The sequence below is a fragment of the Phoxinus phoxinus genome (genome assembly GCF_949152265.1).
Source record: "Phoxinus phoxinus genome assembly, chromosome: 10".
Taxonomy (NCBI): domain Eukaryota; kingdom Metazoa; phylum Chordata; class Actinopteri; order Cypriniformes; family Leuciscidae; genus Phoxinus; species Phoxinus phoxinus.
The window spans coordinates 8,090,230-8,109,237 of record NC_136885.1 but is presented as its reverse complement, the minus strand read 5'-3'; the positions used below and the strand labels follow the sequence as shown (position 1 = coordinate 8,109,237).

Sequence of the window (19,008 nt, the reverse complement as noted above, 5' to 3'; positions counted from 1 at the left end):
CATTATTCATCTGCTGGGAAAATGCAGCATCTTTCTCTTACCCGTTCACTCGCTTTATGCCTATGGGTTTATTAAACAGGAGGTCACTGTATGGAAGCTTTTTAAATTTGTCTCTGCCAACAGCAACATAAAACTGTCCATTTTCTAATTTCTTTCCATCCATAACGAGAGTCCCTTCAAAGGTGTACAGGCTGCAAAAGAAGATGTTAAAGGCTAAAATAAGTAAATATTGCTCAGATGATATAGACATTTTTTTATTTTCCCAAATGAGGAAAGGGCACTTAGCATCTAAAGTACTTTTGATTAAATGTTTTACAGCCTATCTAACAAAAATATGTTATAACAACATTTTGCTAACTTTCTCATTAAGTTATGAAAACATAATTTCTAAATGTTCTCTGAACTTTCAAAATGTCCATTTAAAAAAAAAAGTGTTTAAAAAATAATAATTGGTTATTCCAATATTAAGGGAACATTCCATAGCATTTTGCAAACAATAATGGAACATTACATTTGAATGTTCCCTAAACGTTCTGACAGAAATATAGTAACATTTAATAAATGAAAGACAAAAGTCCAGGTAAAGCGTTTAAGGAAAAAAAAAAACACTCCATGTATATGTAATGATTATATATAATTAATGATATAAATAATTTTAATAAATAATTGTACGTTTTTTTAACTAACTTTTTGAGAACTTATTAAAGATCAGATAACTTTGAATGATAATGTTACTGGAATAATGTGTGTTCATAACTTTGAGAGACTCTTGCCAGAATGTTAGCCAAAGTTCTGAGAACATTCCCTGTTAGCTGGGACTATCCTGGAAAAGCACAATAATGAAAGTATATTATGGTGTGAATTCCCAAATATCTGAAATTATATATATTTTTTAAAGGGGTCATGACATGAGAAACCAAATTTGCCTTGATCTTTTGGTATATAAGAGGTCTTTGTACCATTAAAACGTCCTGCAAGTTTCATAGCTTAAGACGTCCTCCCCATTATAAACGAATCATTTATTTAATCAAGCTCTAAATACAGCTCGTTCTGGATCCATGGTAAGAAGTGACGTCACGGTACGAAGTGACGTACCAGCGTTTGCATATAGACCGCCTCCAGCGCAATGCAACTACGCTTAAAGCGCAAGGCAACTACGCTTATTTTGCATCGTTGTCGCGCCCGCGCGCTGCGCGCCTCACAAGTGTTCAGTCGACGGACAGCGAGTGGGTCTGTGTACAGGGAAATTACGATGCCACGCAGATGTGCTGTTCCTGGCTGTGGACAAATAACATCTTTGAATACGCTGCGAAAGATCCAGACGTCAGGGAAAAATGGATGCACTTTATTTTTTGCGGACGTCTCAGTCACGGCAGGGTTAGTTTAAGCATTTGAAGGATGACTGTTTTGAGAACTAATCCCAAAATGATGCTGCCTTTGCCAGAAAACTGTTGCTCAAAGATAAGTCCGTGCCGACTATTCTGGGCTCAACAACGACGACGCAATGTTCTGGCTGGGGGCGTTAATAATTGATGCATAGGCACTGACGTTAGCCAATCATAACAGTGGGCGTTAACACTGAACTCTTAAAGGGGAAACACCCCCAAAACAGACTGTTTGAATCAGAGGATGAGAAACAGGGTGGGAAAAGGTCATAAATCACTACATTTTAAAAGTTTTTTGTAAAAAAAACAATAGTAATACTATAATTGCACCTAAGGGAACATAATAATAAAATTAAAAAAAAACCATGTCATGACCCCTTTAACTGCTGTTCTTTTTGCATCTCTTAAAAACTAAATATCATAATGATAATAACTCTTACAAGTGCACAAATTTGCCTGAAAGAGTTAACCTCTGATTTTAGTAAAAAAAAAAAAAAAAGAAGAAGCATAATGGTAGGTTTTTTATCTGGATTAAAAAAAAAAATACTTTGGAAGCCATCCCAATTCATGATATGAATTCTGACTAATATAAACTAAATTCACTTTAATGTACCTCCGCACACCACCCACAATTCGCAGGCCCATTTTATCTGAGATCATCTCCAGAATTCGCTCAAACTGGCCAATCACACGGCTGGGAATCAGAAGCCTCGCTGCTGGATTCTGGACATCTCCATTTGCCACAACACTGAGGACACAGAAAAAAATTACATTTATATTACAAATGTATATTTTTAATAGTGCAGATGTATACAAACAAACACAATGTATGAATTCAGTACATCCATTCATCCACAAATGCATACTTGCTGGTTCATTAGTTGCTAGTAAAGTAATTAGTAAAGTAATAGTTAATCAAAATTAAAGTTCTTCCCAAACATACAACCTCCTTACAGTTTGACTACTAGTGCTTTTGGTGTTCCCTTTCTGAGCTTGACCTCTGTGGTTACTATGAGGTATCACTGTGAGCAAAGAGCTGCAAAATTACTCCTAAACATTTACTGAAAAAAAGGGGTTGGACCGACAGGAGGGAGTGTAATGGAAGAATTTTCATTTTTGAGTGAACTGGTAAGGCTTTTAAGTATACCACAGAGATATTTGATTAAATGTGGTATAAAAAAAAAGTATTCCCTCAACACAAATGCTGCTTTTAGACACTAAGGTATCAAATATTTGCAGTGATGCTGACTAAAAATGATTGATTGAAATGTGCCTAAAGTTAAAGACTATGAAATAAAGAAATAAAGTGTACTTACAATATTGCACAGGGTTCTTTGATGGGTTTGAGGAATCTGGCAGACACTATCACACGACTCTGAGGAACGGGTTTCATCTAAACATAGGGAAAAGACTTCAATGTGTAGCACATACACTAACAGTTTTAATCTTCTCATGCTCACGAATATCATCTTTGGTTACCCTTTATGAAAAAAAAAAGTGCTTAATTGTATTTAATGTTCAATTGTATTGTACTTATAAACTGTATTTTAAGATACATCATAATGCAACTTCATCATTACAAATGTGTAATTACAAATCTATCTACAGTATAAATTTGCAGGAACTTCTGTCTGTCTGTGTGTGTTTTTCGCATATCTCTCTAACCATTAGTCAGATGGATTTCAAACTTGACATGTGTCTTGCTACGGGCAATAGTAAGTGCAGTGCCAAGTTTGACATTGTTTGAAATTGTTTAGAAATGCAAAAGATATCATTAAATATATCAGTAAAAGGCAGCTGGCCACTCCCCCTCTCACACTGCACACTGAGTGAGGACAGCACAGGATCAGAGACAGAGAGGGTCGAAAAAATCAGTGGAGTTTAAGTAGCGTTTTCTCGTAGAAAGCAGCAGAGCTTAAGTAGCATTTTCTTGGAGTTCACTGTGTAGCCTGCTCCCTAAATCGTCGCGCTTATTCATTTGTGGATGTTAACTGAATCTGTTAGTCAGCTACACTGTTTACTTCTGAATATTATATTTTATTCTGGTGCACTTAACGTTAATCGCTGCTGTGTAATAGTAGCCTATGCTATTCACCAACTAAACATATCCTATTCAATGCGTTAACAGTCTCTTTCACGGCCATAATTTTCTAGTAGCCTATTCACAAACTGTTTGCTTCTTTTTCATACCAACTGAACTGAGCTGGACGATGACATAACGGTTTCCTCCAGAGAGGCTAAATATATATATAAAAAATATATATATTATATATAATAATATATAATATATATATTATATATTATATATTATATATAATATAATATATATATTATATTATATATATAATATATATATTATATATAATATATAAACGGCAGGGGGGGGGGGGTCCTGCCGTTACCAGCTGATCCTTATCTATGCATGTTTATATGGTCAGTGAACGCTGTCTTGTGTTGTCAGATCGTTGTGGAGTTTCCCGGTGTTGTTTCCTGTTCCCGTTTCTGTCTGGCGTCTTCGTGGTCGGTGTTTCCTGTCTGGATGTTCTCCCAGTGTTCGTCATTCACCATCTGGATTACGTCACTCACCTAGCACTTCAAGGACACTTCTCCAGACTCACATCCATCAACACCGTGCTGTCCTTCGAGGTCCCTGCGCCACTCTGCTGCCACTGTGTTGTGTGTTTGTTTAAATCTGACTTTTCTGTGAACTTCCAATAAATCCATTTTACTTGCATTATTGCATCCTCATTTCTGATCATCACAGAACAATCTGACCACCCATGGATGCAGCAGGTGAATCCACGATCAGTCTGAACGAGTTCATAGCCCGCAGCATCACGAGAATGGATGCACAAGAGGAGAGTCTCACTAACACAGGGCGGGCGGTGCAGGCGCTAGTGGCAAAGGTGTCTGAGCTCACCCAGCAACTCCAACACCTGAGAGGTCCCGCTGCGCCACCCACACCGCCGGATCAACCCCCACCACCGGAGCCGCCCTTCCAGTCAGAACCTCGCCTACCTGTTCCAGAGGCATGTTCGGGAGAACCCAGCTCTTGCAGAGCCTTCCTGACTAGATGTTCCATGCACTTTTCCTTGCAACCCAGGACCTTCAACACCGAACGGTCGAAGGTAGCGTTCGTTCTAAACCTGCTGACTGGAAGAGCGGCGTTATGGGGAACTACAGTGTGGGAGAACCAGGATCCATGCTGCGCCTCGTTCCAGGCACTGTCATGGGAGAACCAGGATCCATGCTGCGCCTCGTTCCAGGCACTCTCAGAGGAGATGAGGCGAGTGTTTGACCGGGCGGTGGTCGGTAGAGAGGCGGCCAGGATACTCGCTGACCTGCGTCAAGGAGGCCGCTCGGACTTTTCCATCGAGTTCCGCACCCTGGCGGCAGAGTGCCAATGGACGAGGAGGCGCAGTGGGACATGTTCCTGCGTGGGCTGGCTGACCGTGTCTAGAAGGAGATATACGTTCTGGACCTTCCGACGAGTCTCAACGGACTTACTGAGCTGGCCCTGCGGGTGGACGCCCGCATATCCAGGATGGAACGTCGCGTCCTTCCCATCAGGCCATCTGGGGGCGCCACGGACCAGCGGCGGGGACACGGTCAGCCCCGTTCTCGATCACGAGACCATGCAAGTAGGGAGAGCTCGGCTTTCCCGGGAGTAGAAGGAGAGGCAGAGATCCCAGGGGCTTTGCCTCTACTGTGGGGTAGCGGGTCATTTCCTGCACGCCTCTCCGTTAAAAGATAGATAGATAGATAGAGTCTTTATTGTCCCATAGGGATAATCATTTTCACACATTTTTCCATTCTCCATAGCACAGAAATAAAACATATAAGGAACATATAGAACATATAACACATATCCCAAGTGCATATACAAACACACAACTCATTAAGACACCTACATAAAAAAAAAAAAAAAAATAAATTAAAAAAAACAACAACAACAAGGCAACTGAGGTGAGGGGGCAGTATTAGGCAAGTAAAAGGACAAGCCCGATAGTAACAGTGAGGCTACTATCGTGTGGGATCTCCGCCAGGAAGACCTCATCATCATCCAGACTCATCCCGGTAAGACTGAGATGGGCAACACACATGCACGACTGCCAAGCACTTTTGGATTCCGGAGCTGAAGGTAACTTCATGGACTTTAATTTTGCTCACAGACTTCAGATCCCTGTCACACCCCTCACCCACAAGATAGCAGTCAATGCACTTAATGGTCAGGACCTCCCCAACATCTCATTCACCACCCAACCCCTCACACTCACCACTTCAGGCAACCATACCGAAACATTGTCATTTCTCCTCATGGACTCTCCACTTGCACCCGTTGTCCTTGGTCACCCCTGGTTAACCCAACACAATCCCAGAGTGGACTGGCGTCAGAGCTCAGTTTCCACATGGAGTAATCAGTGTCATGAGTCATGTCCAGTGTCTGCTTGTCTGTCTATGTCTGGTTCTGTGTTTCAGGAGGAGGCAGTGGATTTTTCTAACGTTGCCGCGGAGTACCTCAACCTGAAGGAAGTGTTCAGTAATCCCGTGCTGCTTCTCTTCCTCCGCATCATCCCTACGACTGTGCCATAGATTTACTGCCAGGTAAGTCTCCGCCTAAGAGCAAGCTATATTGGCTTTCTGCTCCAGAAAGGGAGGACATGGATAAATATAATTCTGATTCTCTAGCAACGGGGTTCATCCGTCCTTCCTCTTCTCCAGCGGGGGCAGGGTTATTTTTGTGGGGAAGAATGATGGTTCCCTGCGACTTTGTATTGATTACCAGGGGTTGAACAACATCACGGTAAAGAATACTTATCCTTTTCCGTTGATGTCTTCAGCTTTAGAGTGGTTGCAGGGAGCATAGGTCTTCACAAAACTGGACTTACGTAATGCCTATCATTTGATTCGCATAAGAAAGGGGGATGAATGGAAGACCGCGTTTAACACCCCAGGGGGCACTTTGAATATTTGGTCATACCTTTCGGTCTGTCCATTTCCCCAGCGGTCTTCCAGGCTCTCGTCAATGATGTGCTGCGAGATATGATCGATCAGATCATACTGTATATGTCTACCTGGATGACATATTGATGTTTTCATCTTCTCTCCAGGAATGTGTGCAGCACGTCCGGCGAGTTCTTCAGAGATGGCTAGAGAATGGGCTTTTTGTCAAGGCGGAGAAATGAGCTTTTCATGCACAGTCTGTTCCTTTCTTAGGTTACATCATCTCGTCATCATCATCTACATCATCATGGATCCTGAAAAGGTTAATGCTGTGTTAGATTGGCCAAGTCCAGATTCCCATAAGGCCAATTACTATCGGGTTTTAATTCGCAATTCTAAAAACATCAAACCTGATTCTTTATCACGCATTTTTGACCATTCCGAATGCCCGTCTACTCCTGAATGCATTTTACCCGAGACCCTATTTGTCTCTACACTCACATGGGAGGTCGAATCGAAGGTCAAGACGGCCTGAGAAAGGGGTAACGCCTCCACCTGGTTGCCCACCGAATCGATTACTGGGAGCGAGTGTCAGTCTGTCTTCAGGGTTTCATCCCCAAAGCAATGGCCAAACTGAGAGAGCCAACCAAGATTCGGAGAGAGTGCTGCAATGTTTGGTATCCAAGAATCCTTCCTCCTGGAGTCAGCAGCTCTCAATGGTGGAGTACACTCACAATTCGTTACCAGTGTCATCCACGGGCCTATCTCTGTTTGAGTGTAGCGTAACCTGTTTTTCCTAGTCTGGAATCCGAAGTCGCGGTCCCCTCCACCCACACCTTCGTCCAGAGGTGTCACCGCACATGGACCAGAGCCCGCGAGACTCTGCTCCAGATGGGGGCGCGCACCAAGGCTAAGGCCGATCACCACCGCTAAAAGCCTCCCGTATACTTCGTTGGTCAAAAAGTGTGGCTTTCAACCAAGAACATTCCACTCCTATTTTCTTCTAGAAAAAAACTTTATTGGATTTTTTTTCCCTGTTATCTCCTAAAGCTAATTTGAAACAATCTGTATTGTAAAAAGTGCTAAATAAATAAGGTGACTTGGCTTAACTTTACTTGACTGTAGGGCTGTAACGATTTACGATATTAAACCGAAATCGCGACACTCAGATCCACGAACCTGTGTCGCGGTGTGAGAAGGCAGATCGCGATCGACACACCCCTTCCCAGACTTATCTTTCTCGTCCAGAATAGATCCTAGGGCTGTGACGGGGTCTTTTACATATTAGGTATGGGAATTTCAAGCAAAAATAATATTCGAAGATCGCTGGGTATCATTTGATTATTATTAAAAAAATCGCACCTCTCCCCCACACGCACACACGCGCGCGCGCGAGCACAGTACACACACACACACACACAAGCAAACACCAGAGCAAGTGAGCAAAGCGCGCGGTGTTTGCTTGTATGTGTGTGTGTGTGTATGTGGCACCGGCGTGCGCGTGAACTGGAACTCACCTCATAAACGAATCGAAACTTCTATAGAAAGCTTGAAATACTTTTACTTGATTTAACGTTAATTCAAAACATAAAGAAATGGCTGCTTAGGCTAATTCGTAGGAAGTGTGCATTTCTCTATATAGGCGCGTTCACTTTGTGGCAAGCGTTATTCCTGCGATTGAGATGCGGGTCAAGCGGAATAGGCAATATATTATTTGTGGTTTACAGCACAGACAGTAAGCCTCGGTTACCTCAGAAGAATTTTTAACATGCTCGAATCATCTCCACAATGGAGTATAGTTCTGTTTGTTTTTCAAAAGTATTTTGTTACAAGAAAACAGAGTTATAGCTTTAGCTATTTATTTATTTATTTATTTGGCTTTTAAAATCCTCCCTCCTCGCAAGAATCGCGGTTTGTATCGAATCGTGGGTCAGAAATCGGGATACGAACCGAATCGTGGGTTTGCTGTATCGTTACAGCCCTACTTGACTGTGCTTTGTAACTTTGCAGACCTTTTTCACACTCAAACAGCAACATTACACACTTGAGAAAGATGAAACAAACAAAGACTCGGTTTCTATTGTAGCCTCCGTTCTCTGACGGAGGGCATAAAACATAGGGTCCTTTCTTGCACCCAGCGCAAATGACTTTGTACGCCGACGCATGTATCATTCCTATTTTGCATCCGACGAACAGCAGACTTTTCCCTCCACAGACGCACGTCGATAAACTACCGGGGGGGGGGGGCAGTTCAGCGAAAAGAGGAGACGTGTTCCGGCGCAAACATTCCCTGGTGCTATTTTGCAGTTTCAGAAAACAATTCCGTTTTCGGACATGCCCATTGACTCCAATGTTAAATGGGTCCATGGCCAATTCTTTTATAGTCAAAAACTCGAGAGAGGAACCATTGTCAAAAAAATGTTGTCCACCACTCTTGTTCATCCAAAACAAACTACAATATAGACTCAAGATGTTAAATACCGGAATTATCCTTTAATGCATGCACGGTTTTTAAAATGTCACAAAGCGTTTTGAGATTATTTTGAATGAAATATTGAAGTTTATAATTAAGTATTTTGGCACACCACGCCGAGTGGCGCTATCCATTGTTCTAAAGTCGGGTTTTATTCTGGCATGTTGAATTAGTGTTCGGCAGACGCGGCGGTGCGTTCATTTGGATTTATTTTTCTCATAACAGCTAAAATAACTTAGGCCCTTTAGACTACTCCGTAGTTTTTTTGTCATACAGATCAGAGTAGAGTATCCTACATCGTTCAAAACAGTAAACTTTTATTCATATTCAAACTTTTATTCAAAAGTTTATTTTTTTTATTTTTTTTTATTGAATAAACATAACAGCGAGAACTACAAGAACAACACTAAGATCGAGTTATAAAGTAATACAAAAATAAAGTAATGCAAAAATAAAGTAATAATAACAAAATATAAAAATAAATACATAAATAAAATGAGCCAGGGGTAATATATAATTTAAAATAAATTCAAGAGAAAAAGAAATGCCTCGAGTCTTCAAAAGTTTATCTGTCGTCTCTGTCTCCGGGAACTGCGCGTCACAAAAATGAACCGAAAGCCATTACCTCCGCTCAGTCACGATAAGAAATCGGCTATGTCTAAAGCCTTTAAAGGGGGGGTACAATGGTGTTTCATGTATTCAGAGTTGTTTACAGTGTTAAAGAGATGGATTCTCATGCTAATAATGGCCAAAGTTTGAAAAGTTATTTTGAACGAATAACAGAGAATTTCTGTGCTGAAAATCATACTTCCGGATTGCAACACGTTTCGGCTGTTTTTTTTCTATCGTAGATCTAATGACGTAGACCAGAGTGGAACTCCTTATATGAGCATTGCTCTCGGAAAAGCGCGTTCACGCACACGTCGACCAGAGGAGAGAAAGACCGCGCTCATCGGCGCATAGACATCATATATAATATCTCTATATAATATCTATGCATCGACGCGCTACTACCGGAAATCATCATCAGCAGCGCTAAATAGGAATGGTTGATGTCAAGAATGTCTCCAAAAAAGTGTGTTTTGGGATGTGAGGGAAAGTTTACCTTGTTCAGCTTCCCAAAGAACCCAGTGTTACTGGAACAGTGGATGCAGTTTGTATTTCCGGGACAGCAAAGGAGTGTGGCAAGTGCGGTTTTGTGTTCTGGTCATTTCAGTGACGAATGTTTTATTAACAAGGCCGAGGTCGTCGCTGGATTTGCAAACCAAATACTATTTATATATATAATAATATGACCTACCGCACCACGATCGATAATAAGCAAACCTTCCCGCGCGCTCCCGCTTGACTCTATAGCTCCGCCCACGCCCAGAATCAAGGACCTCGGCTTTTTCCGGATAGAATCGGAAAGCTGTATTTTTATTTTATAAATATGATGAAACTAAAGACTTTTTGGAGATATGAAGGACGCACTATTACTCTATAGGTACTCAAGATTAACATGATATTGACTGAAACTAAGTATTTTACCCCCCCTTTAAATGTCTAAATATTTAATAAATGTTTTCTGATTAGGTAATCCGTATGAAACCGAGAGGTGCAGAGGATCTACTCAAACATGTTTAGCTCATGTGAGTGCTTCCCAATGATGAACGGACAAGGGTGAAAATCTCGCCATAATTAAATGTAGTCAAGGCTAAATAGCCCTGAATTAAATTGTAAAAACAGATCAGATAATTTATTTGTCGAAATGTTGCGATATTGTTTCATTTAAGTTCATAATTATGATATAAATGTTATTTAGTTTAGCAGCAGCAAGCACTGTGGTTCGAGATTTATATATAAAAAAATAATAATAGCTAATTCACAAATCGCATGCACCCTGGTTGTAAGGATCCAAAGATCCCCGTGGAATTTAACATTGAGTTGAACATTGTATTCATGACAACAAATGAACATGCATTTGAACAAATGAACATGCGTTTGTATTTAGGTTTGCTTGGAAAAAGCTGGCCCAAACCGAGGTAGCGTTTTATTTCTTCAATTATTGAAATAATTAAATGTTTATTAATAAACTTTTATGACAGAAATTTTAGCCTATTAGCCTACATAGCCTAAATAATTAAATTATTTCATTATCAACACTTTACTAGCCTAATGCTATGTCTAGAATTAAGTGTGAATTGCGACTTCTCTTTGTTGTAAGTCGGTCTCAAACTCAGATAGCCTGTGGGGGGTTGGGGCTTCAGGAGGTGTTAAATGTTCTGTTCATATGGAGAGAGCCTGATGACCAGGCAAAGGCAAAATACTTTTAAAGATAAATCTCTCGATGTGTCCAAATGTAGGCCCTTAAATTATAAATATTGTAGTTTTATGTATTGTATTTAAAGAGGTTCCACACTTTCAGTTGAAGTGTTCAATCCATTTGTTTCAACTAGTTTTGTAGAATTTTAACATGTTTGAGCAGTGTGTGTGTGTGTGTGTCAACAATCTGGCATTATCTAAACATGAACTATCAACGAAACGCGTTCTTGCCAACTAAACGAATGCAAGTGAGCAGCAGATACAGAGCTATTTTATTCGCGATCCACCTCGTTTTATTGTACGGTGAATTAAACCAGGCATTCTGTTTGAAGCAAGACTCAATCATTTGTTACATTTTTTTTTGTGATTTGTATGGATGACAAACAGCGACATACTACAGTATTATCAGCTGTATGATGGGGTTTTACCCTGAAATCTTGTTTAATTTCGAGAGAGACCCGGCGCGCAGTGCAGGGAGACAAAATAAACAAAAATAAAAGAGATCCAGCGCGAGAGAGAAGCAAAGAAAAACGCATGATCTTAATTTATGTTGCTTTGAACTATTTTCGTTTTGTAGACTAGCCTACTGTTTTAATTGTTTATTTAGCTGCAATTTCTTTGGCAATACAGATTTAAAATGTCGCAAGAATAAGATTCTGTTTCTTACTTAAGAAACTCTAATAAACTCTAACTTGATGCAACCCTGTTTTAAATAAATAAACTGCCCCCGACACTTTATTTAAACCTTGAAATGTCCAGGATCTGTTTTTAAAAATTTCTTCCTTTGCATATGGCGGGTCTCAATGTCAGTCATCTCAATTTCGTGGATGATTCACAAAACAATAATTTAGCAGATTAAAGATAGCTTCGTAATTTTCATTTTCTGACACGATCGGCTGATAATCTTCCTTCATCAGTTTTCTCGTCTGTGCAGCGGCTCTACTGGAAAGTAGCAAATTTATGTTGTAATGTGCCATTGATAATTAAACAAAACGCTTGACTTCAATAAACAGTTACCTATCTAAGCATCAAGAATGGTAAAACATTTAACGCTGTCAGCCAAAGCTAATGAGATCTCGGATCGCTTGAAGCTCCGTGAAGCTCGTGCTGTTGCGTTGTCCACTGCGCTATCGTCGGTCCGCTGATAAGACGTTGCTCTTGCAAAGCCTCATTGATGTAGCCTAATATTTTTCTATTGCAATGTTTTGTGTTGAAATGTTTTCATTATTTATTAAATGTATTAGGCCTACATTTAATTTCAGTCTTGTGATTATATGAATTAATTTAACTACATGTTTCACTTGAATTGATCTGTTACCACATTTCAATCCTTCTCAATGAGCCGCGGCGCGGCGGCAGATTACGCAATAGAGAGAATAAACTGACACTTTTCAAAGTCTACGATTGTAGCGCCTCTTAGCGGTCAAAGGCAGCAAATACACACCCGCAATTTTACCGCCGCGGGAACGGCGGCGGTAAAAGTCTTATTCTGGTTGAGTACCATCTTTATGAGTAATGTAGCTACTTCAGACCAACCCATTTTAGATTTGCGTCGGGCGCACGAGTAATTTATCCCACCGGTATAATAGCAACAGCGCCCAGGTTTGTGCCGAGGAGCCGAGATAGCGGCCATTTCAGAGTTGTGACTGGAAGGACACAACCTCTTATTCCCTCTATCAGGGAATGGAGATAAAAATAGTAACAGAGAGGTTCCCTATCTGTCAGTCACTTCAACATATTTTGATATACTGACACTAGGGGTCCCTATACTAAATCAGCTGAACTGTTATGAGTTTCGGCAATGCAGATGTAACAAGTACATGTTACAAGTCCTTGATCTTTTCTGTTCTTTTTTTTTTCAAGGAAAAATCTACAGCTGATGCAGATCAGAGCATTGAGGAAGCGGTCTACTTCATCCACAGACCACATCCTACCCGAAGGGGAGATGGAGTTTTCAAATCCCTGTAGGTCTTCCCTTCGGGCAGCACACCAGTTAGCAAACAGACTCCACTTCAAAGCATAGGCCCACCTCGTGGAGGGGGCTCTAGCCTGAGTGAAAGTGTCTATCACCACTAGTGAAAGTCCACTGAAGTCTTCCACGTCCCGTACAGGGGCCAGACAAGGAGGTGCCAGAGGAGATCCTTCCTTAGGGGGATTCACCAAGAAGGGGCTTCAGTGTGAGCTCCGAGAACCAAGGCCTATACTGGCCCAACCATTAAGATTTGTTCTTCTTTCTCCCTGATATTGCACAGTGTCTGTGTGATGAGGCTCACTGGGGGAAAAGCGTACTTGCAGAGGCCATCTACGTTGAATTGACTGACAGATAGGCAACAATAATTTGAAAAGAATGCTAAATTGTATTTCTTCAGGCACACTTACTAACAAGTTTCAAATGGTGGTTAAAATAAAAATAAGTCTACAAACCAAATCTCTTTACATTATTAAAACACCTGAATAAATGACAGCAAAAACAAGTTGTTTACACTTAACTTAAACGTAAAAATGGATCTAATAAAATAAATAGGAAACTGCATTTCAGACAGTAGAAAACACTGCCTCAAGATGTGAAATGTAAGAGCTGCTCACTTGCAGTCAGGGTCAGACGTGAGTTCGATTAACCAGTGTGTTTAAGCGAGGGCCTTGCTCAGTTCAACCCAAACACAGACAGACAACTGCTCTCATCTAGAGTTTCAGTGTCTTTCAGGCCCCTGCCGTATCCCCTGGTAACCCAGCAGGCGCTTGTGTAAAGAGCAGAGGGACGGTGAGTCTTTGGGACGCTGCCAGGCCAAAGCAGCCGCTCTAATTGAGACAATCAGAAGCTAGTAGGAACAAAGTGTGGCCCACATCATAAATCAATTGGCCTGTTCAATCTTGCCTAATGATGATTAGGACATTGTATCACCAATTACCACGGCAACAGCCATTTAGTTCACCGCAATAATAAAGTGGTCTCTGAGCAGAAGTGATGATACTCACTCTCTTTGCCTTAGAGAGTTCATAAAATTTTAAGACTGTTGTAAAGTCCCTGTGCTGTTTTCTTTCTTTTCATTCTTCTCTTCTTTAACTAGTCTTGAGTACAGCGGGAGTATATGAAGTGTCATTCAGATTGTCTCCGGAGAGCTTTGTTTGCGCTTTGGGTCAGAGCCATTGACTTAAATATGCATCCAAGAAGGTGGATAGATAATAATTCACAGGTTAATAATTAATAAGCCGACAACAAAGTGATTCTTCCCAGACGACAACGCAGACGGCGTGTGTCTAAACATTACACCTCGCTTAGGTCGTTTTTCTTGAATGCTAAAGTAGGTGCGATATGCTGAACTAGCACATGGTCCAGACATATGTGAGACTTTTTCTTTTAACATGAACCTTGAAAAGCACGTGTTTTGAAAAACATGTTCTTAAATTGTTTGCTTTGTTTGCCAATGTCTAAATCTACTGGGGTCTTCAGTGTTCTGGTACATACTGTAGTCCTCTGGGACACGTGGATGAACATACCCCGCTGACTCCATTAACAAGCAAACTGTGTAGCAACTGACTTCTTTACACTGCATGTTTGTGTATGTTGAATATTTGTGCTGTGTTCTTAATTACAGTAATAGGATCAGCAGTGTTTTATATGAGTTGAGCTTGTATTCATTGTATACACATTACACACAGATTTCAGCTGTAAATAAAGTGATTTTTTTTTTTTGTCCTTACCACTCCATTGAGCTGAAGCATTCTTTTCTTCCTGGTTCCTATCTGTAAATAACTAGAAAGTAAGATGAATTACTTTTCCCCCTTTAACAATGCAAAATAAAATATTATTTGCAGATTTTGTTCCTCGTTGCCATAAAACAGATACACTACTAGTCAAATGTTGAATTATTTGTGTTTGATCTAAAAGTCCATGCTTAAATATGAAATTAGATATCTAAATTTGTATTACAACTTTATGCAACTCAAATTTTAAATTTGTCGAAATAAATGAATGAGTTGGGTCAGAAATAGAAAGCAAAGCATCATGTGTCCACCATACATGGGAACTTTTTTTAAAAGCATCCCAGGATGCACCTCGTTGGTTGATAAATGAGAGTTTTTATTTGTGCCATTATTTGTTTTGATCACTACATCATCCGCAGACTTTCATTTGTGTTTTCGTAACTTTCATTATAAAATATAGAAAATAGAGAATCAATTGAAAGATGTGAAAATGTTTGACAGGTAGTGTACATGTACTCATCATGGCATGTTTAGGTTTTGATCAGGCAAGGTTAAGGTATGATACATTTGCATGCACCTAAATAATCCGCTCAAACGGATTGAAAAGGCTTAATTTAAACACCTAAATCGATCAGAAAGAAATTTTGATCGAATTGAAAGGGGTGGACCTTAAATAATCAGATCAAACGGAAAAAAACTATTCTGAAAACATGTTTAATGTATGTTTTGAAATAAAATATCTTAAAAACATTAGACGACGTCCAAATAAAACATGTCAGAAAGAAAAGTTTTATGAACCATGTATAAAAAAAACAACAACTGATTTTATGCTAACATTGTGGGAACATTAAGGGTAACGTTACTGGAAGAATGTTTCCTCAGAATGTTTGCCAAATATGAGAACTTCCCCTGGGGTTATGGCCTCCTCTCCAGCTAACAAAAAATATGTTCTAAGAACTTTTTGATAATGCTCATATATTACAGTAGCTACCTAAGTTATTAAGAAGTTATTTCTGAATGTTCTCTGTAACGTTCAAAACATCCATTTTCTTTTTTAAAACATATTTTGCAAAACCTTTCCATGAACAAAACCTTTCCGATTTAAGTTTTTGAGAACATTAATACCAGATACATTTTAACATTATATCAACGTTATAGATAGATAGATAGATAGATAGATAGATAGATAGATAGATAGATAGATAGATAGATAGATAGATAGATAGATAGATAGATAGATAGATAGATAGATAGATAGATAGATGTTTCTTAAATGTGTCTTACTCTATCTTTTTGAACTTCTCTCGTCCAGCAGCAACATACTGTTCTCCGCTCCTCAGGTGCTCCAGTGAGTCTATCCGGTGTCCCGCTTTGGGCGTGTAAATGTTTCTCACAGCTCCAAACTGAGCCCGGACGCCACCAGTCACCTCCCGCAGCAGCGTGTCGAAGGTCGAAACCCTCTTCGAGTTGATCACCAAGCGCCTGGACTCGTAATACGGATCCCCATTCCGATAGAAATATATATTTTTTACTTCAGGTTGAGACAGAAAGTTTGGCTTCTCCGCACTCATGGCCACAAAAGGTAAAACGTACAAAAGAAAAACAGTTATAGCGCAATTCTCCAGTGTGCAGCAGTGCATATCATCCTCATGGTCTCGTGGAATTTCCGCAAATAAAACTTTCGAGCGGGATGTTCATATCCTGATGATATAAAGATATAAAGCGCAGACTAATCAGAAAGATGCTGAATAGCGGTGTCGCAGCGCGCGTGAAGCGGACACGCAGGCATCTCGCGCACTAAACGCCTGTCTGCAATGGACATGGAAACTCTAGTGTTCTTTCCAGCGGTTTCTATAGTGACATTACAATATTAAATCCCGCTAATACCACACTGCACTAACTCAAGAGACACACGATATGGCAAGCCGTTTTAACATTTAGCCTATAGGCTATACCTTAAAACAAGCTATAGCTATTGTTAGCTGTGCTAAAAGTAAGTATTTATTCCAAAAGTGACTAGTACGCCCCCCCCCCCCCCCCCCCCCCAGTTCACCAGTAACTTTATTTGATAGGCTAGCCTGTTTATTCAAATGTTAGTCAGAGACAAGTTTCATGATGTACAAACTGCACATTTTTGCCATTTAATTTTAGTACCTATCGTACTTATTAAAGTTACTTCTTTTCTTAGAAACCATTCAATACTCATTCCATTTAATAGTTGGCTACTTGTTAGATTTATTAGATGCTACTAGTAGGCCTGCCTACCCATGAATGAGACCCTAGTATTTCTCCCACTAGTAATACATTTGCAAATATTATTATCTAATCTCATATCTACAATAAGCAATTCAATTAAAAAGATAAAAATGTGACTATACACATATTGCGTAAGTTTTTTTTTTTTTCATCTGTTAGGAAAACTTTTATAGATCATGAAATTATTTGGGGGGGGGGATACTATAGAACAAAAAACATAGTGTTTGTAATAGTTACTGCTCAAAGTATACCAGTATGTGGATTATCAGTAGGCCTATACTGTATGTACTAGTAAAATGCAGTCTCCAGTCTAATTGGACACCAAGGATTTCATGTGCAAGTACAACCCCTCTGTTGCGCGAACCTAGTTATATCTTGGAACAAAAACATGTTTGTTTGGTGTGTTGCATAACAACTGTGTGTCAAATGCCTTGACCATTTGCAAGATTACCGTCAAGGGAAAGCAGCCTTGGAAATTTGGTTAATTAGTGCATCTCTCTGTACAGGTTTGGGAACAGCGTTTTCCTAAGATGAAGAACAATATCCATTATACACATACATACTGTATGGGGAAATTCATATTGCATTTATGCAGTTTAGCAGATGCTCTTGTCCAGAGCAATTTACAAAAAGTGTTTTAATAATTTGTCAATAATTTTGGTGTTCCACAGGAAATAAAGTCCCACAAGTTTGGAATGACATGAGGGCTGTAGCGATGCTGACATGGAAGCAGATGAAACCAATGATGTAGAGGACCAAGGTGCAGTTTATTATAATGGTGATAATGATGTTTTTGCTGAAGTGGAACTATTCCAAGTATAGTACACTTTAAATATACTCTTGTATTTAAGTTTTGATATTCAGAATTTAATTAGCATAAACTTCAAATGTATTTTGGTGACATTGCAATTGCAATTCAATTACACTGTAAGAGTGTTGAAAATACTTTAAAGGGATAGTTCACCCAAAAATAAAAATTCTGTCATCATTTATACTCACCCTCAAGTTGTTTCAAACCTGTATGAGTTTCTTTTTTCTGTTGAACACAAAAGAAGATATTTTGAAGAATGTTGGTGACCAGACAGTTGATGGACCCCATTGACTTCCATAGTATCTTTTTTTCCTACTATGGAAGTCATGGGGGTCCATCAACTGTCTGGTCACCAACATTCTTCAAAATATCTTCTTTTGTGTTCAACAGAAGAAAGAAACTCATACAGGTTTGAAACGACTTGAGGGTGAGTAAATTATGACCGAATTTTCATTTTTGGGTCAACTATCCCTTTAATATTAAACTGACAACAAACTTTTAGTAATTTAAAAAAACATTGCAATAGCATAACAAATAAACTTGAAGTGTGCTAATGGCATCATCATGTGTGCTTCAAATAGGCTACAATAAAGTAATCTTTATAAATAATGGCACAGCTTAATAATTTGCCTTTTACTGACACCCCCCAGTATACCAGTAACTTACTTATCCTGAGAACATCAGTGAGACAATGGGAACAGATATTATGTACACTGAATGTAGGAGCCATTACGGACTGGAATCAAACCCGGGTTACTGCCACACAAGTGCACTCGTTTTACCTTTTGCACCACCACACAAATATGTATCACGCAAAACTGGAGTCACATTGTGTTCTTTATATACTGTTACAAGCAGGCCCTACAACTATAAGCACAAATTATATGGACTTAAAGACTGTGAATTGCAGAGAAAAGTCTCAATATAGGTGCTTTAAAATAAATGCAAAAATGCAAAAGATGGTAATGATATTTAATGACAATGACACAGGAACCAGGAGAAAACCACACTAAACATGAATGAGAACGGACGAAGACTTAGGCAGAACACAGGGTATAAATACACAGACCAAACAAAAGGAACTGTATTAGATAGCTAACAAGACACTAGTAAAGGAGATGACTAATTAG

The 19,008-nt window shown here is 39.7% G+C and overlaps 1 protein-coding gene across 1 annotated transcript in view; it reads right to left on the bottom strand.

Annotated features, from left to right (window-relative positions):
• The window catches only part of LOC307005547 (uncharacterized protein), a 34,601-nt gene extending 18,085 nt beyond the window's left edge, over positions 1-16,516 (bottom strand). The window contains exons 1-5 of the mRNA XM_079625797.1: positions 16,096-16,516; positions 14,809-14,860; positions 2,702-2,778; positions 1,999-2,133; positions 42-191 (exon numbers count right to left, since the gene is read on the bottom strand). Coding sequence (XP_079481923.1) covers positions 42-191; positions 1,999-2,133; positions 2,702-2,778; positions 14,809-14,860; positions 16,096-16,451 — 770 coding nt within the window. The 5' untranslated portion in view covers positions 16,452-16,516. The remainder of the gene's footprint in view (positions 1-41; positions 192-1,998; positions 2,134-2,701; positions 2,779-14,808; positions 14,861-16,095) is intronic.
• Positions 16,517-19,008: the final 2,492 nt, after the last annotated feature.